The 27,229-nt window shown below is 40.7% G+C and overlaps 1 protein-coding gene across 5 annotated transcripts in view; it reads left to right on the top strand.

Annotated features, from left to right (window-relative positions):
- ATG7 (autophagy related 7) overlaps window positions 1-27,229 on the top strand; it is a 239,614-nt gene that overhangs the window by 94,272 nt on the left and 118,113 nt on the right. For all 5 annotated transcript variants that reach the window (XM_077751556.1, XM_077751557.1, XM_077751555.1 and 2 more), the window contains one exon: window positions 24,479-24,601. In XM_077751556.1, the coding sequence (XP_077607682.1) occupies window positions 24,479-24,601 (123 nt within the window). The remainder of the gene's footprint in view (window positions 1-24,478; window positions 24,602-27,229) is intronic.

Below are 27,229 nucleotides of genomic sequence, written 5' to 3' on the forward strand. Positions count from 1 at the left end.
GCTTCAGATCTCACGATATTTTCCCCTGAACAGCCTTAGCAGTGCTGAGTTCTTGACCTTCGAGGGTGGTTTGATTTTCTAGAAAGGCCAGAAGTAATTAGAAGCTGCATGTTGCTGTGAGTCAAGGGAACAAGGAGTTTGCAAGAAAAACTAAAAATTAAAAGAAAGAAAAAGCACCACAAGAGCTTCATACAGTTGGTGGGTCCGGTTAAGCGAGCGCACGGGTTCCAGGGAACCCAGAGCTGGCTGAGCGATAACGGGACTTGGGGACATGGATTGTGCCATTCAAGGGGCGCTGGCTCGGGCGTCCAGCTATTGATTTCAGCTCAAGTGATGATCCCAGGGTCATGGCTTTAGAGATGATGCTACTCACTAACTGAGTCCCCAGTGACAGTATCCCAAACTTGGTGCACTTCACTTTCCTCGGGTGGGAAAATGTTAAGATAGCTTTTTAGGGGCTGTGAAGACGAAACGAGAGATTGTGTGCCCAGTGTCCTAGAGTTGGTACCGTGAGTGTTTTAATTGCTCCTTCGTACAAGCACAAATCAGGTACGATTCCCATTTCCTTTCATAAGTGGACTCACTTTGGAATGGCAGCCATAAAACCTTTCTATCCTTAGAGGTTGGAAAGGGAAGGGAACCGAAAAGGATGAGCAATTCTTCGGAAAGGGCGTGGCCTCGAGAGGGAAGCAAATCTTAATGTTCAGGTTATTACATTCTGTGTCTTTTTCCCTCCTTTTCACTCATCCTAATCTAGGGGTTTCATTATTACCAAAATGAAGCTGAGGCTTGGTGTTCCCAGGAACGTGCATGAGGGGAGGAGGCGAATCTTCGTATTTGCTGAAGTCTCTGTGCAGGTGTCTGTGGCCAGTGTCAGGCCCACAATCCCACATGAGCGGATGTGAAAGACATCTTGGCTGTGTTCCCTCTGAATTGTGAGTTTCTGGGTGTTCTTAGAGGACAGGGACGTAAGGGACTCAGGACGGTAGTTCTGTGGCAGCACCAGCCTCCTGCTTCCTGGGCTACTGCCCCGCCCCCCACTGCTCCTTAGAAGCCCCTCCAGCATCTTGCCTCTGCTGACCGTGCCTCCGAGTGAGATTGGAGCCAGAGCGACACGATCAGGGAGGGCCGGCTGCCTTGGCGTCATCTTGTTAAGTGCTGCAGCGTTGCCCTCTTTCTGGGGCACATTTTATGGATGTCTTCTCAGTGTCCTTTCAAGCTGCCCGTGAAGTGGCTAGCAAGAAGCCTACCCCATCTATCAGGGGGACAGAGCTCATTAAGCTCAGAGAAAGGACATGGAAGTCCAGGATTTCCAACGCGCTCCGTTCACTTACCTACCGTGTTAAACATCCCCCTGACCGTGATGTGGCAAGACAGACTCACACACACAGCATCCTAATGTCCTGTCCTTGGGGAATGTGAGGGGAAGATGCCATTTAAAAGTTTTAGCAGGGGCGCTTGGGTGACTCAGTCGGTTAAGCATCCGGCTCTTGGTTTTGGCTCAGGTCTGGTCTCACGGTTTGTGAGATCAAGCCCCGTGTTGAGCCCACACTGACAGTGGGGATCCTGCTTGGAATTTTCTTCCCTCTCTCTCTGCCCCTCCCCTGCTCATGTGCTCTATCTATCTCTCTATTTTGAATAAACAGACTTCAGGGTTTTTAAAATTTTTTAATGTTTATTTTTGAGAGAGAGAGAACGCGAGAGTGTGCATGAGCAGGGGAGGGGCAGAGAGAGAGAGGGAGACACACACACACACACACACACACACACACACACACACAGAATCTAAAGCAGGACCCAGGCTCTGAGCTGTCAGCACAGAGCCCGATGTAGGTCTTGAACTCACGAACTGATCACGATCGTGATCTGAGCCGAAGTCAGACGCTTAACCTACTGAGCCCCCCAGGAGCCCCATTGAATGGTTGGTTCAGCTCCATGGTGAAACGTTTGGTTATCCTTGGGGGACGTATCCTTTTAAAGGAGAATCCTGACACCCTGAATAATGTGTCCTATCAGGAACATCGCGGGCACTAGAGCAACTTCTTCTTCTTCTTCTTCTTCTTTTTTTTTTTTTTTAACATTTATTTATTTTTGAAAGACAGAGCATGAGTGAGGGAGGGGCAGAGAGAGAGGGAGACACAGAAGCAGAAGCAGGCTCCAGGCTCATGCAAGCATTCAGCACAGAGCCTGATGCAGGGCTTGAACCCACAAACTGTGAGATCATGACCTGAACCCAAGTCGAACACCTAACCGACTGAGCCCCGCAGGCGCCCCAAGAGCAACTTCTGAGTGCCTTCCAGCACAGATGCACGGCACAGGGATGAGAGTTTCAGTTTTTCCTCAAGAAATTGTTTATGAGACGGGCGCCTGGGTGGCTCAGTGGGTTAAGCATCCAACTTCAGCTCAGGTCATGATCTCAAAGTTTGCGAGTTCAAGTCCTGCGTTGGGTTCTGTGCTGACAGCTCAGAGCCTGGAGCTGCTTCTGATCCTGTGTCTCCCTCTCTCTTTGCCCCCTCTCCCTTCCTGTTTCTCTCTCTCTCTCAAGGATAAACATTCAACAAATGAGATATTAAATAAAATAAGTAAATATTAATAAATAAGCATTAAAAGGTTTTAAAAAAGTTGTTTATGACCAAGCATAGTTCACTGGACTTTTTTGCTAATTTTCAGCTTAAATACTTTTTAAAACATTTGGAAGGTAGGGACGTGCAGCTGCAAAGAATCCAAAACTGCTGTTTTTGAAAAAACACATGCCTCTGTTTTGCATTTACTTCAGGAAGTCGCCTCCCATCTATCTGTCCCTGTGAATACAGATACTGTTTAAATGACACCATTTTGAGTAAAATACAGTGTCCAGGTGGTTTGGGGGAAATCAGTGGGAAAAAGTTTAAAAAAAAAAAAACGAAAGGAAAGAAACCACAACACTCGGGTATCACGGCGTGTCAGGGGCCGGGAGACAGAACGATGGTATTTCTGGCAGGCGTCCAGGCCCAGCACAACCCACACCCCAAGGCTGTCTCTGTAGCTTCCTGTGGTTTTCCCGCTGAAGAGAAACAGCCTCTCTCTCCCTCGGATGGTCCAGGATGGCAAGTCTGTACATTAGCTCGATCAGCATGATATTCCTGCTTTGAGGTTATTTCCCAGCAGGCTCCATTTGGGAAATCTGATGGCCCACAGTTGTTGCCGACTGAACTGCGTCTAATCCTGTTGGTAGAAATCAGTAGCTTCCAATAATTACAGGTTCTCTCTCTGCCGGGTGGTTTGTAACAGTGAAGTCAAGTCTCAGACCACACTTTGCCACACATGTGAATGTTTGTTAGCAAGCAGAGGCAGAAGTCGATTGTTCAGCCTGTTCTTAGAGACAGGAAAAGCCCTTTTCATATGAATCTCACGTAGGCTAGCTGTTCAGTAGAGACCGATACAGATGTATTGACCGATACAGATGTATTCTTTTTAAACGACAGGTCTAACCTTTTAGTTGGAATCTTCTGTTAACTGTCCGGACCCAGGACCAGAAGCTTCGGCCCAGAGTGGCCGCTGCAAAGAGTGGTAGGCTCCCTGGTGTGCGAGACTCTTGTAATCCACACATGTATATAAAGTTATATTTCCAACCAACCCGTATATCCTGAGCACTGTTACTTTAATCAGAAAAGTTCTCTCCCCTGCCCCACCCTCCCCGCCCCTTTATACACAGGAGGGAAGCCCTCCAGTGTAGATTTAGAGAGCTATAGTTGTTACACTCTGATTTGGGAGGTTAGACTTCTTCTAGTCTTTCAAAGGCAAACCAACAATAAAATGTATATTATGCAGTCCTGATGAGGGTGCCTCAGATACTAAGTAGATATCCCTAGAGTGTGTGGTGTACATCATACATGTGCACACTATGCTGAAGTATTTTAAGATACAGACCATATGACACGAGGCATCCCTTCATTTGCACCTGGAATATTGTGTCCTGTGTAGTGTCGTCAGGCCCTAATGAGTGACCCAAAATGTCAGTTGATCAGAGCCATGAGTGAATGGTTTGCTTGTGGGACAGAGAAAGAAAATTCGTTTTGTAGGCTTTTTTGAGCTCTTTCACATTCCTCCGTCTCATCTTCTAATAGGTGTGACAGTATCTCTTGCAGAGAATCTTTATGCAAAGTCATAGAGCAAATAAATGATAGGAACTGTACCTTGAACCTTTGTTCTTTATAGTTCCCCTGCACTGTAAGGGTAAATTGCTACCAAGAAGAGAGATCGTGATTCCTCGAGGAATACCGTAGAGCTTTCTCTTTGGGGCAGGTGTGGGCAAGGTAAGGCCATGTGCTAAGGATATAATACTTAAGAGAATGTTGGGAGGTTAGTCGTTTCACTTGTGTTGAGCCGTGTCACTCAAACCAGCTCTCTGGCTGAAGTCGACTAGAGAGAGTAGGTAAATCGTTCCTTTTTAATCTTCTTAAACATTGAAGGACTAATGAACAGTGAGGAATTACTGAGTTTGAGTTTTGGGGGAGGGTGTGACACAGGGGAGTGAGCCTAACACTGGGGCCACTCTTGTCTTACGGGCACTTGCTGATCAGGGAAAGGAAGCTGAGAGCCTGAGCTCACCTCTGGGGTCCTTTCAAGGTGAAAAATTGTAATCTGCTTCTTGTCAAGCTTGGGAAACCTGGTAAGCCATTTCCCCCTTTGAGGCGGGACCCCCTTCAAAGATACACGTAGGAGTAATGGTAATTGGAAGTAAACTGACTCTCGGGTGGGCTGCAGCCCATTTCGTGTTGCCTGAGTGGCCCACAGACTTGAAGGTTTGCATGGATTAAGATGGATGCCTATAGCTAGTGCCCATGGGGGCCAGGTCAAAAGCAGTGAAATCTTTAGTAGATCCTAATCCTCACATTACTTCTACAAATACTTTTTCCATTACCGTATCCAGCCACAGTCAGAGGTAACCAGACACACAAAGAAAGAAGACACCAAACTGGTGAGTCAGCAGAAGCAACAGGCAACAGAAATAGACACACAGAGACTCTATGTATTGGACTTCTCAGAAGCAGATGATAAAATACTACATTTACGGATTAAAAGAAAGAAAAGTCAGACTTTAGTTTCAGTAGAAACTGAAAACTCTAAAATGTGGCTTTGTACATTAAAAAAAAAATCAAAGAAACTCTACAACTAAATACAAAAACAAAGTGAATGGCTTTATAGGCAGTTAGACACAGCAAAGAGCAAATCTACAAAGTGAAAAAAATAGGTTCGAAGAAACTATTCAAGGTGAAGCATGGAGAGGTAGAAAGATGGGAAATAGAGAAGGTAAGAACGCCCTTCTCATTGAGTAAACTGCAAGGATTTCTGGAGCTCTGTGCCGGGGACTGGGGGCAGAGACCAATATAAGATTTTTTCTGTTATCTCGCAGAAACATACAAAAAAGTCAATAATGGTTGTTAAAAATCTGATCCACACAATTAAGAAACCTGTTCTAGTGAACACATTGCACCAAAGTGCAAAGCACGTTCTTGTCAAGCACACATACAGTTTTTTACAAGAATTTGCCATAGACTAGATCACTGAGCAAGTCCCAGACATTTCGAAGATTGAAACTATACAGAATGTATACTTGTATCCCAATGGAATTATGCTAGAAATCAGTAATATACCGACCGCTCGAAAATCCTCTCCCTGTATTTACTTGGAAATTCAAGTATATATCCCTGAAAAAGTTATGAGTTAAAGAAGAAATGATGGAAATTAAGAAATATTTGAAATGAATGATAAACATTTTTTGTAAAAATGTATAGGGTACAGATAAAGGAGGCCTAATAGAAAAATGGATATCCTTAAAAAAAGGGGGGGCCTAAAATTAGTGAGCACAGATTTATCTCAAGAAGTTAGAAAAAGTAGCATAACAAATACAAACAAACAGAAGATAAAAAGTAAAAAGAAGAGCGAAAAGAAGATGAATGAAGCCAGGAGTGTGGAAGCATCTATACAATTGATGCTTATAGAAAACACAATTAGAAAACACAGTTATCACACAACGTAACTGCAGAGTATTGACATTTTATTTCTTTAAAGAGCTTTTTAAAAATTTTTTCAAATTCTTTTATTTTAGAGAGAGACCAGGAGGAAAGAGAGGGGCGGAGGGAGGGAGGGGAGAGAGAGAGAGAGAGAGAGCAAGCGAGCAAGAGAGAATGAATATGAATCTTAAACAGGATCCATGGTCAGCATGGAGCCCAATATGGGGCTCGATCCCACAACCCAGGGATCATGACCCGAGCTGAAATCAAGAGTCAGATGCCTAACTGACTGAGCCACACAGGTACCCCACATAGTACTAAGCTTTTAAAGGTTAGACACAAAGGAATAAATGTATAAATTCAGCATTCAAAAACAGAACTAAGGGGTGGTGTGTGTGGGAAACAGACTTAGGTGGAAATACTAAAAAGAAGAATAAGGAATCAGTTATCATAAAGTCAGTGTTGACCTCAGAGAGACTTATAGGGTGCTGTGATTGTCAGGTGGGCTTGGTAGGGACTTCCAATGTGATGTTCTTTTTTTTTTTTTCTTTTTTTAAGAGTTGGGGATGCAGAGAGAGAGAGAGTGAGAGACAATCAGTCTTGAGCAGGCTCCACGTTCAGTGTGAAGCCAGACTTGGGGCTTGATCCTATGACCCTGGGATCAAGACCAGAGTCGAAATCGAAAATCAGATGCTCAACTGACTGAGCCACCCAGGTGCTCATCCTATTATTGACAGTAATATACGAGTTCACTCTACAGTTTTTTAAACTATAATGTTTTGTATCTATATTATTTCACAACAAAAAGGTTAAAATGATAAGCATTCTGCTGCTCATTCTCACCCATCATTTACATTGTCCTTTTGGCCGTACAGGAAAGGGTCTCGGCTTGTCAAACTGCCTTTTAGAGAATGCTCATCCTAGCCCGCAGGTTTCTAACCCAAGAGTAGGGTAGCCTCTGATAGACCACACACAACCTTAGTCCATAGGGGACGGAGTCCAAAGGGACTTACCTACACCGCACTTAGTTTAAGCCAATGTATATATACTTTTTGAAACTGTTATGCTAGGCACCCAAACACACAAGCTTACGAGGCAGGCTCAGAAACATACGAGTGGAACGAACTAATGTCAAGAGACAGGAAAGGAGTGGGGACAGTGGCCAGCTGGAGCCCAGGTTCTCCCTGAGGGACAGCAAGAGCCCAGGTCTGACGGATCACTGACTTGTGGGAATGTGGGAGTAATGTTGCCAGATCTTCTGTTGTTTGTTTAAGAGTAAATGGAAATTTGAATTTTAAAGTCAAAGCATTTGATTTTTTAAGTGTTCGTTCAAGCATATGTTTTCCCCCCAAATACGCCATGAATCAGATCAAACCTGTGTCTGGGCTATTTCCAGGCAAGCACTCTTAGTTTATGGCAGTGACATCAAGGGTCATGCAGATGGAGATAGAGAATAATGTGTAAAATAACTTCATATAATCAAATGCCTAGTTTCTCTCAGTGGACGTTGCCTGCCAAATGTGTGCGTGTATAATTCTCAGCTCCAAAATTAAAGGAAACTCACCGAACCAAAATTCACACATTACAAAAGTCACTTGGGGTAATAATTTTCTTAAGGAGAGCTGGCTCTCTGAGCAGGGGAACTAAAAACTTTTTTACAATAAAGAATTTATCAAAGTGTTTGACTAAAGCTGCTAAACAAACAGTAATATCACACAGTAATTTCTTTCTTTTAGGAGGAACAGCTAAAGATGAGTTTTTAAGGTTAGGGCAACATACACGCTTCTTTATGGGGTGAGTGTAAGAGGCGTCCCTGCTTAGATAAAGGAGGCTGCTTTCAAAGCCCAGTCCTAAGACCACAGCCCCTGTCTTCTGGGAATGAGCTAGAAATGCAGATTTTTAGACCCCACCCTAGACTTAATTAATGAGAAACTGGGGGTGTGGCTCAGCTTTCTGTTTTAACGAGCCCTGGGGGGATTCTGATGGAGTCTGTAGTCTGAGAACCTTGGCTCAGTAGTTTCTGTGCTTTGTAACTTATTTTCAAGAATGGCTTTAGAAAGCTGTACTTTGTTATAGTAAGGTTTCACGTGTACTTTTTTTAAAATGTCTTGGCATCCTCCAAATGATCTTTCCAAGAATATCTTCAATTTGTTGTAGTCATGAAAAAATATAATTTAGGTTAAAAAAATAAGCAGGGAAAGTTATAAAAATTTCATTTTCAAGTAAAGATTCGTGTACACAATAGATACAATTGTATCCTCTCTTTGCTTTCCTTATCCCCCATTCATATGATGAAATGGATACATTTTTCAAGGATTTTAAAAAAAAATTTACTGTTAAGGGTGGGGGGGAGGAAGGTAGTAAGACAAAGGGATTATCAAGAGCGATTATGTTTTTTAAGATGGTGGGTGTTTCAGCCTTGTGTTCAGTTGAGAATATAGACAAGTGGGGTAGTTCTTGTATGATTCCTTCTGTTCAGATAATGAAGGATGAGAGGAGGTTACTTAAGAAACACAACTTGTATCTATATAAACATTTAATTTACGTATTTAAAAAATTTTTTTAAACATTTATTTACTTTCGAGAAACAGAGAGACTGAGCACAAAGAGGGGTGGACAGAGAGAAGGGGAGACGCAGAATCCGAAGCAGCCTCCAGGCTGTGAGCTGTCAGCACAGAGCCCGACGCGGGGCTCGAACCCAACAAACTGCTAAATCATGACCTGAGCTGAAGTCAGATACTCAACCGACTGAGCCAACCAGGCGCCGCTTAACTTCTGGGTGGTTGTTTTTTTTTTCTGTCAGTCACTTGCCTTTAGTTGGGGTGAAAACTCTTCCTTTTACATTTTAGTGTTAATAAATACGTAAGTAGGTAAGGCAGTCCAGTTCTTTTCCCTAACTTGGTTTTATTAATTGAAATGGTAATGAAGTGATAAAAACAAACCAACAAAGCATTGATGTGTAAGCGAGCCTGAGACCAAAGAATGAATCTCACAAGTGTGAAAACAGTTTGCATGCGTTGTACGTTATGGTCGATATTTGGTTACCTCCCTGACAAGAGAGAGCGCTCCTGTACACTTCTGTTTGTAGCAGCATTATTCACGATAGCTGAAACATGGAAACCCCCGTGTCCATCTACAGAAGAATCAATTAACAGGACGCGGTCTGTACGTATAATGGAATATTATTCAGTCTTCGAAGGGAAGGAAATGCTCATACACTCTACAACACAGAGGAACCTTGAGGACATTATGCGAAGTGAAAGAAGCCAATCACAAAAAGACAAACAGTGCATGACTCCACTTAAATAAGGTACTTAGGGTAGACAGATTCAGAGATGGAAAGTAGAACGATCACCAGGGGCTGGAGGAGGAGAATGGTGAGTTAGTGTTTAATGTGTAGTTTCAGTTTTGCAAGATGACAGGAGTTCTGGAGATGGAGGGTGGTGGTGACGGTGGTGCGACATTGTTAATGTACTTAATGCCACTGAACCGTACGCTTCAAAATACTGAAGATGGGGCGCCTCGGTGGCTCAGTCGGTTAAGAGTCCTATTCTTGGTTTTGGCACCGGTCAGGATCCCACGGTGGGCGAGTTCAAGCTCACGCATCAGACTTCACGCTGTCAGCACAGACTCTCTTGGGATTCTTTCTCACTTCCTCTCTCTGCCCCTCCCCTGCTCACTCTGTCCTTCTCAAAATACATAAGTAAACTTATCATTTTAAAAATATTTAAGATAGTAAAGTTTATGTTTATTTTACCACCACTCCCACCACCATGACAAAAAAACTGGAAAAGAAATAAAAGGTGGTACCCCGTATACAGAAACATAGTGAATTTCCCCTAGAAGCCTGTGACCTAGAGCAGGCTCTGTCAACATTGAAATGAATGTATCAAGTGGCTTGGGCTATAAATATTCTCCGAGCAGCTTTTTGTTTGCGTTTCTCCAATTTGCCTCCATGTTGACTTCTGTCCGTATTCAAAATGAGGCCTCCTCAGATTTACACTATGCAATAGCGTAAGTCTAAAAAGTACATTAGTTGGTTAGAGCATCCATTTGTAAATATTTTGATCATTCTAATATCATGGTCATTAATCAACTCAAATTTGTAAAGTCAAATTATTTGGGAAAACCTTATATTGCTTTTCGGATAGAATTAAAAAGAGCTATTTTAGATTTAGATAAAGTTGTTTGTGGCAGATTAGCTTTTATATTTTTATTTATTTATTTTTTTTGGAGGCGGAGAGGAGGCAAATTAGCTTTTCCACAAAGGGTCTGCAGTAGTTCTTTGATCTTTTAATATGCCCAAAACTTGAAGGTAGTGAAACCTTCTAAGGAGAGCTTCCTTTTTCTTCTTTTTCTCCTCATTACATATGTTTGTCCATCTTTCCAAGGATGTTCAGAAGTATTGTTGATCTTTTAAGATGATAAACCAGATGTGGTACTTATTTAGTTCCAAACAACTCTAATTGGAAATGACGCATTTTTAAGAAGCAGTCCACAGATTGATAGGGGAGAGGTTAAGTGCATCTGTCTATCCGTCCATCAGTCCACCCCTCCGTCCGTCCCTCCAGATAGTGTTTTTAATTATTCTAGCTGCTTTACAGATACCTACACTGGATCCTCATACTAACTGCTCATTATAGGTCTTTTTTTATTATTATTAAAACACATTGCATATATAATAAAATTTGCCACTTTGATTTAAAGTGTACAGTTCTTTGGTTCTTAAGTATATTCACAAGTTTGTGTAACCCTCACACTATCTAATTACAGAGTATTTTCATCACCTCCAAACAAACCTCATAATCCCAGTACCCATTAGTAGTCACTCCGCCCATTCCCAGCCTCCCCTAGACCCTGGCAAGCACTAATCGACTCTCTGTCTCTGGATTTTCCTGTTCGGGACATCTCATATAAATGGAACCACACATGTACCCTTTTGCAAAGGACCTCTTTTGTTGAGCATAATGCTTTCAAGGTTCATCCTAATGTAGCATGTGTCAGTACTTCATTTCTTTTTAAGGCTGAAAAATATTCCATTATATGGATATACCACATTTTTTAATCCATTCATCAACTGATGAATATTTGGGTTGTTTCCCTTTGGGGCTCCTGTGAATAATGCTGCTACAGACATTTATGTATGAGCTTTCGGGTGAACATATGTTCTCAGTTCTCCTGGGTGTATACCTAGGAGTATAATTATTGGGTCATATGGTAACTCTGTTTAACATCTTATAAAACTGCCAAACTGTTTTCCACAACAGCTGTACCATTTTAAATTCCCATTAGCGTGGGAGGATTTTGTTCTCCATCTTCTTGTCAACATTTGTTATTTTCTCTTTTTTATTGTAGCTATCTTGCTGGGTGTGAAGTGCTATATTTCAGTGTGGTTTTGATTTGCATTTCCCTAAAGACCAGTGATGTTGAGCGTCTATTTATGGGCTTGTTGGACATTTGTTTATCTTTTTGAGGGGACAAGTCTATTCACTCCCTTTGTCCATTAAGAAAAGTTATTTTTGTCTTTTTATTGAGATGCGGTAAGAGTTCTTGATACCAAACCCTTAACATATATGTAACTTGCAGATACATTCTTGATATATCCTTTGAAGCATAGCAGTTTTTAATTTTGATGACATCCTAATTTGGGGAGGGCATCGGTGGGTTGCATAGGATTTTGTTGCCACATGTAACAAACTGTTGTCCAACCCAACCTCATAAGGATTTATGGATTTCTTCTATGAGTGTAATTGTTATAAGTGCTTACATTTGGATCGATAATCCATTTTCAGTTAATTTTTGTATATTGTATGTGGTAAGGGCTTAACTTCATTCTTTTCCATGTAGATATTTAATTTTTCCAGTACTATTTGTTAAAAAGTATTTTTCCTAACCCTGTTAAGTTACCTTGTTACTCTTGCCACAAATGTAAGGGGTTATTTTTGGACTCTATTCCATTGATCTGTCAGTCTGTCCTCATGTTGGTACCATTTAGTATTGATTATTGTATCTTTCTAGTAAGCTTTGAAATCATGAACTGTGAGATCTCCAAGTTTGTTCTTTTTCAAGATTCTTTGGGCTATTCTAGGTCCTTTAGGTTTCCATATGAGTTTTAGGATCAGTTTGTCAGTATCTGTCCCTGCCTTCTAAAAGCCAGCTGAGATCACACACAACATTAGATCAGTTTGAGGTATATTGCTATCTTACCAACATTAAGTCTTATAATCAGTGAACTTGGGATACCTTTGTGTTTAGAACTTTTTGCAGTGTAGTTTCAGTGTACATGTATTTCACCTATTTTGTTAAATTTATTCCTAGATATTTTTTACGCTGTTATTAATGGAGTTGTTTTCTTAATTTCTTCTTTGAATAATTCATTGCTGGTGTATATAGAAATAAAATGATATTTGTATATGGTACTTTTATCCTCCAAGAGTAGAATGAACTACTCATGAGTAGGATGCTTAATGTACTTATTTCTTCTAAGAGTGTTAATGGGTTCCTTAGGCTTTTCCATGGACACAGTCATGTCTTCTGAAAATAGAGTATTACTTCTTCCTTTCCAGAAGCTTTTGTTTCTTTTTCTTGCCTCTTACTGAGACTAGAACTTCCAGTACAATATGGAATAGAAGTAGCAAAAGTGGGAATCTTGTCTTGTTCCTGATGTTAGTGGGAAAGTTTTCAGTCTCTCAGCATTAAGTATAATATTGATGCTTATTAATGCCCTTTAGGAAATTGGGGAGATTCTCCTCCATTACAAGCTTATTGCTTATAAAAAAGGGTGTTGGATTTTGTTAAATGCTTTTTCTGTGTCTGATTAGATGATGGTGTGGTTTTTGTTCTTTATTAATATGAATTACATTGATTTTCATATGTTGAACCAGGCTTGCTTTCCAGGGATAAATCTCACTTTGTCCTGCTGTATAATCCTTATGTTGCTGGAGATTCAGTTTGTTAATTTTTAAATAAATATTTTTAAAGTTTTATTTATTTAAGTAGCTCCATATCCAATGTGGGGCTCAAACTCACAACCGCAAGATAAAGAGTCCCATGCTCTTCTGACTGAGCCAGCTAGGCACCTCAGTTTGCTAATATTTTATTAAAGATGCTTCCATTTATATTCATAAGGGACATGGGCCTTTGGTTTTCATTGTGATGACTTTGTCTGGTTCTGGTATCAAGATGATTCTGGTTTGGGGGCACCTGGGTGGCTCAGTTGGTTGAGCATCTGACTTTGGCTCAGGTCCCGATCTCATGGTTCGTGGGTTCAAGCCCCACGTCAGGCTCGGTGCTGACAGCTTGGAGTCTAGAGCCTGCTTTGGATTCTATGTCTGCCTCCTTCTGTGTCTCTGTCTCTCTCTCAAAAATAAATAAACATAAAAAATTTTTAAGCTAATTCTGGTCTCAAAAGAGTTGAGGCATGTTTCCTCCTTTTCTGTTGTTCAGGGGGATTTGTGAAAGATTGGTTAATTTGAATGTCTGGAATGTCTGGTAAAATTCATCAGCAAAGCCCTCTACTTCTGCACTTTTGTTTGTGAGAAGTTTGTGATTAGTAATTCAGTGTCTTCACTTTTCATGAGTCTATTAAGATTTTCATTTTTTTTGAGTCAGTTCAGTATTTAGCGACTTCATCAAAAATTTTCCATTTTTATCTAGGTTATCTTATGTACTGGCATACAGTTGTTTACAGTATTTCCATACAATTTTGATTTCTTAAAGATTGACAGTAAGACCCTCCTCTCTCATTGATGATATTGGTAATTTGAATCTTCTCCCTTTTTAATATTTGGCAGTCTGGATAGAAGTTTTGTCAATTTTGTCTGTCTTCTGAAAAGATTTTATTTCTTCTCAATTCTTTGTATTTTTTAAGCTTGCTTTGTGTTTAGATCGCTCTTTTGTTCTTAGGTTGGAAAGGTAGGTTATTGATTTGAAATCACTCTTCTTTAATATCGGCATTTATAACTATAAATTTGCCTCTGAGCACCGTGTTCAGTGTCTCATAACTTTTGGTATGTTACGTGTTTTATTATTTTTTAAATTTTCATTCTTCCCAAAGTGTTTTTTAATTTCCCTTGTGATTTCTTATTTGAACCATTCCCTTAAGGGTGTGTTGTGTAATAGCCACATATCTGTGAGTTTCCCAAATTTCTTTGTTATTGACATCCAGTTTCATTCCATGTGATCACAGAAGATAATTTGTATAATTTCACCTTCTTTTACTTACTGAGACACGTTTTATGGTCTAACACCTGCTGCATCCTGGAGAATGTTCCATGAGCCTTTGAGAAGCATATGTATTCTGTTGTCACTGGATGTAGTGTTCTGTAGATGCTAATTAGATTTAGTTGATATATAATGTTGTTTGAGTCTTCTGTTTGCTTGGTGATCTGTCTGGTTGTTATATCCATTATTGCAAGTGCAGGTTGAAATCTCTAACTATTGTTTAATCTTGTATTTTTACCTTCAATTCTGTCAGTTCTTGCATAATATATTTTGGGGCTGTGTTGATAGGTACACATAAGATTTTAATTATTGTATCTTTTCAATATATCGAACCTTTTATCATATATTATGTTCTTCACCTCTAGTAACAATTTTTTTCTTAAAGTCTCCTTTGTTTGATATTAGTATAGTCTCTACAGTTAACTATCTTTCGTTTTCTGCTTTCATGGAGTCTTTTTCTTTTTTAAACACCTTTTTTGAGATATTATTAACATATAAAAATTGTACATATTTAAGGTGTGCAACTTGGTGTGTGTATATATGTTGAAATTATAATCACAACCAAGCTAGTTAACATTTCCATCACCTATACATAGTTACCAGAGCGTGTGTGTGTGTGTGTGCGCGCGCGCGCGTGTGCCCGTGCATGCATTGGGAAGTTTAATATAAGATCTGTCCTCTTAGCAGATTTCAAGTGTGCAAGATGGTATTATTAACTGTCATCACCATACTGTACATTATATCTTCAGAAGTTATTTATAGTGCATAATTGAAACTGCATGGAATATCTTTTTCTGTTCTTTTACTTTCAACCTATTTATGTCTTTGAATCTAAAATGAATCTTACAAACAGCATATAGTTGCATGATGTTTTTTGTTTTACCCATCCATTCTGCCACGTCTGCCTTTTAATTGGAGGATTTATTTCATTTACATTTAATGTAATTACTGATAAAATCGATTTACACCTGCAATTTTGATCTTTGGTTTTTATGTGTCTTATGCCTTTTTTTCTTTCTGAATTCCTCTTTTTCTGTATTCCACCTTTTTTTGTGTTAAATAGACTTTTTTTTTTCTTTTTAAGTAGGCTCCATGCCCAGTGTGAAGCCCAACACAGGGGACTTGAACTCACAACTCTGAGATCAAGAACTGAGCTGAGATCAGGAGTCAAATGCTTAACTGACCAGGCGCCCCAAAATAGATATTTTCTAATGTGCCATTTTAATTTCCTTGTTCTCTCCCTGCCCCCACCTCTCTCTATATATGTGTATATTCTCTGTCTCTCTCATATATATATATATATATATATATAAAGAAAAAAACATTTGTTGTTTTTTATATTTATCTATGTAATTTCCTTTACCTGTGTTCTTTATTTCCTCTTATGGATCTGAATTACTGTTTGGTGTCCTCTCATTTCAATGTGAAGTACTCCCTTTAGTATTTCTTGCAGGGTAGGTTTGCTGGTGATGAATTCTCTTGTTTCTGTTTATCTGGGAAGGTGTTAATTTCTCCTTCATTTTTGAAGGTTGGGTTTGCTGCACATAGAATTCTTGGTTGACAGTCTTTTGCTTTCAACACTTGGAATGTTTCATCCCACTCCTTTTGGTCCCTGTAGTTCCTGATGAGAAATTGGCTATTTATGATCCCCTTTACATGGCAGGTTATTTCTCTGTTGGATTTGCAAGATCATCCCTTTGTCTTTCAATAGTCTGTGATGTATCTAGGTATGGATCTCTTTGAGTTTATTCTTGGAGGTGATTTACATTTACATATTCTTCTATGATTTATACAGACTTCAATGTGCAAATTACTGTTTTTCATCAAATTTGGGGAGGGTTTTTTTGCCATTATTTCCTCAAATATTCTTTCTTCCCTTTTCTTCTCTTCTGGAACTCCTTTTAGGGACATGTTTGTATGCTTGATGATTTCATATGGGTCTCTGAGACTTTGTTCATTTTTCTTCTTTCTGCTCCTCAGACTAGATACTTTTTTTAAAAAGTTGATTTATTTATTTTGAGAGAGAGGGAGGGAGGGAGGAGCAGAGAGAAAGGGAGAGAGAGAATCCCAAGCAGGCTCCTAGCCGAGAGTGCAGGGCACGCTGTGGGACTCAAACCCACGAACTGCAAGATCATGACCTGAGCCGAAGCCAAGGTTCAGATGCTTAACTGAGCCACCAGAGTGCCCCTGGATACTTTAAATTAACCTGTCTTCAAACTGACTGATTCTTTCTTTACCATGCCTGAAACTAGAGATTTCAGTCTGTCTAGTGAATTATTCAGTTGTTGTATTTTTCGGCTCCAGAGTTTCTCTTCGGTTCTTTTGTACAATTTCTCCTTATTGATATTCTCTGTTTTGGTGAGGCATCATTTTCATACTTATTTTTGGATACTTAGACATGATTTCTTTTAGTTCTTTGAATTTACTTAAAATAGCAGTTTTAAAGTCTTTGTTTAGTAAGTTTCTCAGGAATGACTTCTGTGGACTGTGGTTTGTTTTAGTTTCTGTGTTTGGGACATACCTCCTGGTTTCTTTGCATATCCAGTAATTTCTGCTGAGAACTGGACATGTTAAATAATATAACGTGTTAACTCTGGAAATCAGACTCTGTCCCCAGCCGTGGTTTATGGTTTATCGCCATGGTTGTTGTTGTTGCTTGTTAGCTAGTGACTTTTCTGAACTGCTTGCATTAAGTTGGTGTCCTTTGTCCTGTGTGACCACATGAAGTTTCTCCTTGGTTAGCTTGGTGGCCATCTAATGATGAGCCAGCAATATTTCTTAAATTCCCAGAATCGCTAAGTCAGTCTTTGCTGCGGTACCCTGTGTATGTCCTGGGGAGCCCTTCAGTGCTGAGCCAGGCACTTAAGAGCTTTGCCTTCCCTCTCCTCTCTTGCTTGCATAAATACTCAGGGTCAGCTAGAGATGAGAGCTTAGGGCCTTCTCAGATCTTTGCTGAGCACATGCACAACTTTGGGCCTATACCTCACCCTGTGCCTGGGCACAGTCTTCTAGATTCCCAAGAATATGCTGGAACTTTTCAGCGTCTCTTATGGTATTCCCCAGATTTCTGTTTTAAGCCCTTCGGCTGGCGTATTGTTGCAGCAACTGTTATCCACCATCTCAGGAGATCAGGATGTGAAACAGTTGTTGCTGATACTTTTCTACAACTCGCCCTGGGAGAAAGGCTTTCACACAGCGTGAGTCCTGAGGCAGGTTAAATAAAAACAACATGCAAGCAGGGTTTCCTTGGGAACCGCCCAACAGGTGGGAACTTTCTGAAAAAGGAGCTTTGAAGGAGCTTCAGCCCCAGTGTACCCCTCCAGTGGCTGCCAGGCTGGTTCTCACTGTGATTGTGAAGGCTACAGGCTTCAAGGCTACAGTCGAGCTGGAAGGGGGAAGGGGGAAGGGGGTGGGAGTGGAGCATGTTAAAAGCCTCAGAGCCCATTGTTTTTACAGAGATTCAGATGTTTTCTTGAATAAAGTCTCTCCAGACTTTGTCACTGTTCTATTTCTCTATGGAGGAGAGGGTTTACAGAGGTCCTTACTCTGCTATTATCACTGACATCTCTGTGTGTCATCTCCTCAGGCATTTTCTGTATTTATCAAGCCCTATTTGGGAATAATAACATTTTTAAAGTAACTAATTCATAGCATTTCTATTCCTCTTCATAAAGCATTCTTTGTCAGCAATTGGAATCATGAAGTCCTTTTTGTATCTCAGTATGTAGGGAAACAGGCATGGAGGTGCATCCCCATGTTGGAGATGAGCAGACAGGCTCCAAAAGGTGAAGTGTTTTGCCCAATGCTGCCAGGTTACTCTCTTACTCTCAGTTGTGTGTTACTTCCCAGTTATTAGTTTCTTTTCTTCTGTCTAGTTGACTCAAGCAGGACTGGGATTGGGTATGTGAAAAAAAACCAAGATAACAATATTTGATTTTTTTAAAAAAATTTTTGTGAGAGATCATGGGCAAGGGGAGAAGGGCAGAGAGAGTGAGAATCTTAAGCAGGCTCCATGCTCAGCAAGCACAGAGCCCAACACGGGGCTCGATCCCACAACCCTGGGATTACAACCTGAGCCGACATCAAGAGTCAGGTGTTCAAATGACTGAACCACTCAGGCGCCCTAATACTTGATTTTTTAAGTTTGTTTGTTTGTTTATTTATTTATTTATTTATTTAGAGAGCACAAGTGGGGGAATAAGAGAGAGAGAAAGAGAGAGAGAAGGAAGGAGGGAGGAGGGAGAGAGAAAGAGAATGAGAGAGAGTATCCCAAGCAGCCTCCTCACTCTCAGTGCAGCGACCGATGTAGGGCTCGAGCTCACGAAATGTGAGATCATGACCTGAGCCAAAATCAAGAGTCGGCCGCTTAACCAACTGAGCCACGCAGGTGCCCCTCTAATATTTGATTTTTTAAGTGCAGTTATGTGTTATACCGTAAGAAGTTTAATTAAAATAGTAAAAGGTTGGGACTTACATTCCATAGTCAGTTATCTTGATGTTGATTCTATTTGGTGTTTTGATCTGAACTCTTCCACATCCTCTAAATTATAGTTGTATCCATTTTGCATTTGGATGCCAAAGATTGCACACTGTACAGTGACTTTAAGGAAAGAACAAGAGACTTGTTCTCTATTTTTGGTATGCCGGTAATGCCATTACATATCTTGAACTCAGATCTGTCTTTCTTTTTTTAAAGTTAGGCCTTAGAAATCCTGCCTGTGTCCAACAGAGTAAGTTAACAGCAGCAGATTTAGTTAGATTGACAGCTACATGTTTCCACATGAAGCTGTTTCCCATCTATCATCTGCTCTGTATCACTGACATGTGTAGAAACAGAAACAAAGTTACCGACCATGTGGTTGATAGTTGGAAATGCCATCAACTCTTGATTACCAGGGATCGTGAGAGCGTTTCCTTCAATCCCTTTGGCAATTTAGCGTGTCCTGGAGAGGGAGGTCAGAATATTAAAGGGAAGAAGAGCTCATACAGAGTGGAATTGAACCAGCAAGGCTTACTGCAGGAGCTGGTACTTGAGCTGAACTTGGATGGAAGCGAAAGATCTCACTCGATGGGGAGGACAGGAGGTCACTCTCAGTGTGTAGCACCAAGAGGGGACGACAGAGGAGCTGGGGGCAGTGACGGCGGCGCAGCAGTTGTAAGGTCTGCTGAAATCGGAGCTTCTTTCCTCTCCTTTGATTCTTTTTTAGTATTATGACAGGAATCCCAGACACCGAGAGACAGAAACGGGTGAGGGGGTTTCCTGGTCTTATTGAGTGATGCTCCCAGCTCATTATCCAAAGTGAGGCTTCTCTGCCCTGGAAGGGCTGCCTTACAACAGAGCTGGAAAACAGAAGGCTTTGCCCTCGACTTGGAGCAAAGCCTCGGCAGCCTGCTGGGTGACTGAACCTCAGATGGGAGTGTTCTGACCCTTCTTTTGTGGATTCTTGGTGACTTCCAGCCATACTCTTTTTCTTTTTTAAATGTTTGTTTATCATCGAGAGAGAGAGAGAGAGAGAGAGAGAGAGCGAGCATGATCATGGGAGAGGCAAAGAGAAGGGGAGACACAGAATCCGAAGCAGACTCCGGGCTCTGAGCTGTCAGCACAGAGCCTGACGCGGGGCTCAAACTCACAAACTGTGAGATCATGACCTGAGCCAAAGTCAGACGCCACCCAGGCCGCCCCCCCAGCCATACTCTTTTATTACCCTGTCTGGGCTGTCAGACTGGCTTTCCCTGAGTATTTTAGAAATTAGGACACATGTATATTCTTAAGTCATTTAGAGTAACTACGGTTTCTAAACAACATAGACTTTAAGTGACTTGCAGACCCTGCATGAAAATACATAAGCTAAAAAAACACCAACATACATAAGCTGTTTTTTTTTTTTTTAAGTCAGGTATTAGTTCCTTATATCCTCTTTTAAGAATACACAAAAGTTGTAAACCACGAATCTCTTCTTCTCGTGAAATGTAAATCATTGCATGGTGTTGTCAGATCTTAGACCCTCTGAAAGGCATTCGCTAGAGAGTTGTCCAAAATTGCAGAGTTCCGGAGGGACTTAAGTGCCTTGCTGGGGAGTATGGATTGGATCTAGTAAAGAATTGACAAAACATCTCAACAAGAGAACACATACTCCTAAAACCGGGTCCTAAAAGGAAATTCTACCATCTTTGGGGCCCCTGGGTGGCTCAGTTGGTTAAGCATCTGACTCTTGATTGAGCTCAGGTCATGATCTCATGGTTCATGAGTTCGAGCCCCACATTGTGCTCTGTGCAGGCAGCACGGAGCCAGCTTGGGATTTCTCTCCCCTCTCTCTCTCTCTCTGCCCCTCCCCACTTGTGCTCTCTCTCTGTCTCAAAATAAATAAATGAATTTTTTAAAAAAGAGAGAGATTCTACCATCTTTGTCCATCTGTATGTATGTCATGAATAAGGATAATCATGTTCATCAGGAAAGGATGCATATCTTTATATTTAAAAAGTCATTATTATCTCTCTACTTAGCAAACTCCCCCAGCACCTTTAGGGTACTTAGAACCTATGAAAATGTAATGTGTACATGTGTCAGGGCCATATATTATGTAATTACCCAGGAGGTGCAATAGGCTTTATGTAGACAGGTTGTTGCAGTGCTCAAATTCATTGTGATGGTATCTTTCTGGGGGTGGGGGGTAATTTAAAACACATTTTCCCGTTTAAGAAGGTCAAATTGTTTGTAGGGGAAAATATCCTTGTACCTTTTATAAGCTGCTTATACTCATAACACAGATGAACTTCCCAGCACATAAAGGGAATACTAGAAAACCCTGGCATGAATATGCCCCCTGAGGATTAAGTTTTTCCACATATTTTTGAAGCCAGGCCTATGAATAATGTTTCAGCATTTAACTTGCTGCACATCCTGATTATGGGGGAGGCTTTCACTCCTACTGCTCTTGCTGTTCATTTTTCTGCTATTCAGATTTGTAGCACTGCAAAATTACCCGTGGAAACATGGGCTTGAAATCGGAAAGATTAGGGGCGCCTGGGTGGCTTAGTCGGTTAAGCGTCCGACTTTCGCTTAGGTCANATCGTCTCTGGAATTATTCCAGGTTTTTTTTCCAAAGTTTTTGTCCATTTTTCAAACCTGTTTCTTCATCTTTTTAAAAGAACTTTTAAATGTTTTTATTTATTTTTGAGAGAGAGACAGAGCATGAGTGGGGGAGGAACAGAGAGAGAGGGAGAAACAGAGTCTGAAGCAGGTCCCAGGCTCTGAGCTGTCAACACAGAGCTTGACGCAGGGCTCGAACTCATGAACCATGAGATCATGACCTGAGCTGAAGTCAGACATTTAACTGACTGAGCCACCCAGGTGCCCCAGTTTCTTCTTTCACCTTACTGCAAACCTGGCCCAAGGTAGCTCATTGGTTCAGAAATAAGTGATCACTAAGCACACAGTATTTATCGTTTTGAAAAAGATTGCTTAATTTTCATGCATATTTTCCCTAAGATAAAATTCTGGTTTGTAAAGAATCCCTTTATTACTGAGGGGTTCGGTTACTAAGTGCCTTTTCATCCAGGCATTGGGTGGTCTGATTAATTTACTGGGCTAATCCACCAAAGGCTTTGCTGTGTGTGCCTTGAGGCATCCTGGTCACCCTTTGCTCCTCCAGGGTCCCGGCGTACCTCTTCCCTCCAGCCCGCAGGTTTTACCTTACCTTCCTTGGCTCCTCCCATTGGGACTCAGCAGCCCCTTGATTTCCATGACCTCTGTGGCACCTTTACCCTGTCCCCAAGCTTAGCTAGGTCCTTAACCACATTTTCCCCAAAACTTCTATTTTTCTCTCCCGAGCAGGGACCTCTGCCTCCTTTCCCACATTCCCCACGCAGCTGTGCCAGAGCATCACCACCCTCCTCAAGCTCCATGGTCCACGTTGTCTCCTTCTCTGGTGGCGGATGACCTTGCTGCCTACTGCCACCCTTCAGAACTTCTCAGCCCCCAGCTCCCTAGTCTCCTAACTTACCACTGCAGCTGCTTTGCTTCCTGTGGCTGAAGGAGGGCTCCCCTCCTTCTTACTCCAGCTCCATCAGGGCTTTAGAGGAGTTCTTCTTCTTCTGAAACCTTTCTCCAGCATTAGGGGGAAAATAGAGATTTTAATATTATTTAAAAATAATACATGCCCCTGGTTTTAAAAATTCAAGTACCATAAAAGCATTTACAGAGGCGACTACTTGACGCCAGTCACGTGTGTGTATTCTTCCAGAGATCTTATATACACGATCAAGCGTACACACAGGTCACATTTCCCTTTCTTCCTCTTTCCTCCTCTACCTTTATTTTAAAAACGTTAATACTAGACATTTGGTCTGTACATTGCTTTTAATATATCCATATGTCTTGGAAATAAGTTTATATCAATACTGTGAAGCTACCGCATCCTTTTAATGGATCTAGACTGTGCCCTTGATTGTAAATGCACCATAATTTTGTTAATCAGTGCCCTGTTAAAGTGTCATTGCTTCTCATCTTTTGTGGCCGCCATGTTTCAATGAGCATCGTTCAATGTCGATTCTTTTTTGCCCCTGGACAACTATGTCTGTGTGAAAGGGCTTTGAAGTGGAATTGCTGGATCAAAGGTTTATACATTTTTATTTCTGAATGGAGGAATTTGGAAATTTATTTATTTATTTATTATTTGTTTATGAATGACGACTTTGTTCATAACCGCCAACGCTTAGGAGCAAACCAACCTTTCAGTGGGTAAATGGATAAACTGTGGTACATACAAAAACAGGGTATTACTTATCACTAAAAAAAAAAAAAAATGAGCTACTGAGCCATGAAAAGACATGGCAGAACCTTAAACGCATATCACTAAGTGAAAGAAGCCCGTCTGAAAAGGCTGCATACTATATGACGGTCCGGAAAAGGCACAGTTATGGAGACAGTGAAAGTGTCAGTGGTAGTCAGGGTGGGGTGGGTGGGAGATACCTGGATGGAGCACAGGGGATTTTTAGGGCAGTGAAAATACAGTGACGGATGTACATTTGTTCTTTTTTTTTTCTTTCTTCTGGTTTTCTATTTCCAGTGTTACTGCTTCTCCAGCCTTTCTCTTCATGTGTAATTCATTTCTTGGATTTCTCTTCAGTGTCTGCTGTCTTTTTGATACGTTCATCTCTTCATTTCTTCTGAGTTTGGAGAGACTTTCTGAGACATTCTGCCTTATTGTTTCTAATTTTCACAATTCCTGTGATCTTTGAATTTTTAAATATGATAATCATCATTATTATTTTTTTCTAAGAACTCATAATCTATAAATGTAATCATACTGCTTCTCTTCTTTTGTTTAACATTATGTTTGTGAGAGTTATCTATGTTGTTAGGTAGATATAATTTGTTTTCATTGCCAAGTAGTATTCCATTGCATAAATATACCAGTTTGTTCATTCATTCTACTGTTGATGGACATTTGAATAGTATCTAGTTTGAACTGTCATGAATGGTGCTACTATAGACACTTTGGGTCTTCTGATGCACAATTGCATACGTTTTGTTACTGGGACATATATCTAGGAATATAATTGCTTGATCAGAGGACATGTAAGGGTTAAGACTCCAAAGTAGCTCTCAGTTTGCATTCCCATGACAATCCAGGTTTTTCTACCTTCTTGCCAGTACTGGGTAACTTCTTTCTAATTTTAGCCATTTTAGTGGGTTAAAGCAGGATTTCATTATGGTTTTAGTTTTCATTTCCCTAATCACGTGATGTTGAGCAACTTTTCATATGTTTATTGGCCATTTGGATATCTTCTGTTGTGACATGCCTGGTGAAATTTATTTTGACCTTTTAAACTATTCTGCTTTTTACAAACATGGCTAGCCCATAGATCACATTTCCCGTCCATTTGTCCCTCTTTGCCTTTATCCTTTTTATTATTTTTCTTGACTCTTCTCTGGCCTATAATTTTTTTTCCTAACAAGTGATCTTTAGAATCAGGTAACCATAGCTTTTCTAGAATTTGTACTGAATTTGCATGAGCGTTAAATTTTATTTGAGAAAAATTGTGTCTGACTTGGAAGACGATATTGTCATTCTTTCTGAGAAGGGAAAAATGATACATTATAGCCCTCCCGTTTTTCGCCCACCCCATTGCAGTATTATCTTCATATTTGATTCTAGTTTTAGTTTCATTTTTGATAGGTGCTTGTAGAAGTGAAAATTTTAGGATATGCTTTTTAAACCTACAACCCCCTTTTAACAAAAATTAATATTTTACAGGTTCTTGATCAGTATGAACGAGAAGGATTTAATTTCCTGGCAAAGGTGTTTAATTCTTCACATTCCTTCTTAGAAGACTTGACCGGTCTCACATTGCTGCATCAAGAGACCCAGGCTGCTGAGGTAAGAATGAAGCAAGCTTTCTGTACTGAGGACTCATGTGTCTGAAACCTATTTGATACTCAGATTTATGGAAAAGTAAGGAAGCGGTTAATTATGACTTTTCCCCCTTAGAACAAACATCACTAAATAAGTCTGCTAATTATCAGAGAAGAAAGGAACTTCTGCAATTGCTGGATGCTCATGTGTGCAGATTGTTGTTTAGTAGGTGTACATTGTATGTAATTAAAGGGAGTATAAGTTATTGATTTCCAAGCACTTCTGGTCCTTTCTGAAGAACAGTATATGTGTAGCCATTGGAGAGTTGGCTCTAATGTCCACACATCAGAATGTATGACAGGCAAGACTGGGCTCCGGCCATGTTCCGAGAGAATATGCCTGGCTTTTATTTCATGATTGGATACATCTTCTTAGGCCACTGAACCCTCCCACAAATGGCTTCTCCAGTCACAACCTGAGATAGTTAGGCTTTGCTTGTCAATTAGAATATATTGCAAATGTTAATTTCCTGGGAAGAAGTTATTGAGAAAATACGTGGCCTGTCTTAGCATTTCCACATGCCACATAAGGAAAACCTTGCGTGCCTGTATCCTGTGGGAGTGGAATGCTTGTGAAGAGACCTTGAGTCCTATCGTCCTGTTTATTGACGACCACCCCATTCCCACCCCTGCCCGGGGTTGCGTGTCTTCACCGTTGGGGCAGGCCCAGTGGTCAGTGAGTAGACATTGAGGCCCAATACTGGACTCACTGGTGGCAAACTAAGCCTGCTGTTTGGAAGATTGGAGCTAACCTGGAGTAAAGGGTGGAACTGCCAGAATCAAATCCTTGGAAGCTTTGAGCAGATTGAGGCAAGAGATTTAGGTGCACCAGGCAGGCAACAGAGCACATCTCTAGTACTACTTTTAAAACTGAAATCAGTCCTGGGGTGCCTGGTTGGCTTAGTCGGAAGAGCATGTGACTCCTGATCTGGGAGTTACGAGTTTGGGCACTATGTGGGGTGTAGAGATTATTTAAGTAAATAAAACTTTAAAAAGAAACTGAAACCAGTGCTTCTTTAACTTGCCTTTGTTTACTCTGGGCAGTCGGTAGATAGAGTATTCAACTTACAACCAACTTTGCTGAACTTTAAGAGAATTTGAGATTTTCCCCAGAACTGTGACTGGTTCCCAGACAGAGTTCAGAACACTGTGTCGGTCATGGCCACTGTATTATGCCTTTGAGCAGCCCTGTACTGCCTGATGATAAGGTGAAAATAACTTACAGGTCTTTTCTACCATGCAAGTGTTTGATTAATTGGCTGGGGGAATATTTCTCCCCAGCTAAGAACAATTCATATACTTCTCTTCTGTTGGCTAGATGCATTGCAACTTGAAATTGATCCCAAACCTCACCCTTTAAAACAGCAGATGCTAGGATAATGGGCAGATTCCTTGATGAAATCTGGCTTCTTTGGCATTTCAGTTGCATTAATAGCCTTTCCAAAGACTCAGGAAGAGAAGGGGAAGTTTAAGAGAGCAATAGTGACTATTGCTCTGGGGTAGGAGAGAACATGGTTTCATCCACAAGCCTGAGATTTCTTTCTGAAATTTCCTACATTAAATTTTATCAATACGTTTGGAATCATCAGCCACACGTCAAATTTTTGATTAGAGATGGCAGACTGTTTGGTCTGTGAACCAGATATGGCTTGCAGGTATGTTTTGTTGGCTTGCCCTGTATGTTAAATTCTGAATAAAGTCAGCATTTAAACCTTAAGGGTTTTACATAAAAATCTGAATTTTCCCATTTCTAGCTTCTTTGAAAAATAAGATCCGGCAGGCTAAGGCCTGCATTTCTTACTAGTGATGGTCAGCTGGAACCAGGATGAAAATTTTATAGATGAATAATGCACTTTTTATGAAATTTAAAGATATAAAAAATATTCTGCATGAAAAGAAAATCTTCCACACTTGTCCCTTACCACCCAGTTCCCTTCCTAGAGACAAACACTGTTGTTGGTGTTTGGCCAAAGGTATTTTCTCCGTGATATTCTCCATTTAAATGATGCTCTTGAGCTAATGACCCTTCCAGGTATTGGAATTTGGAATCCTTCTTAGAGAAGGATGGTTCTTTCTCTTAACAAGCTCGAAATAGGGCTGTGGCTCTTTTAAATTAAAAACATTTTTATTATTTCATTTTATTTTTCATCATAATAAGCATACTCGATCACCCCCATGCTCTATCTCTATTTCTCCCATGCCCCCAGCCACCTCCCCTCTGGTAACCGTCACTTCTCTATAGTCTGTTTCCTGGTTTGTCTCTCTCTCTCTCCTTTGTTTTTGTTTCATTTCTTAAATCCCTCATATGAGCGAGATCATATGGTATTTGTCTTTTCTGCTTGACTGACTTCACTTCCCATTATACTTTCTCGGTCTATCCATATTGTTACAAATGGTAAGATGTCATTCTTTCATGGCTGAATGCTATTCCACTGTATATATACCACATCTTCTTTATCCGTCCATCTGTCAGTGGGCGCTTGGGCTGCTTCCATAGTTTGGCTCTTAGAAATAATGATGCAGTAACATAGGGGTGCATATATCCCTTTCAATGAGTGCTTTTGAAATTTTGGGGTAAATAACCAGTAGTGCA

This window comes from Crocuta crocuta, unplaced genomic scaffold (genome assembly GCF_008692635.1).
Source record: "Crocuta crocuta isolate KB4526 unplaced genomic scaffold, BGI_CrCroc_1.0 scaffold69, whole genome shotgun sequence".
Taxonomy (NCBI): Eukaryota; Metazoa; Chordata; class Mammalia; order Carnivora; family Hyaenidae; genus Crocuta; species Crocuta crocuta.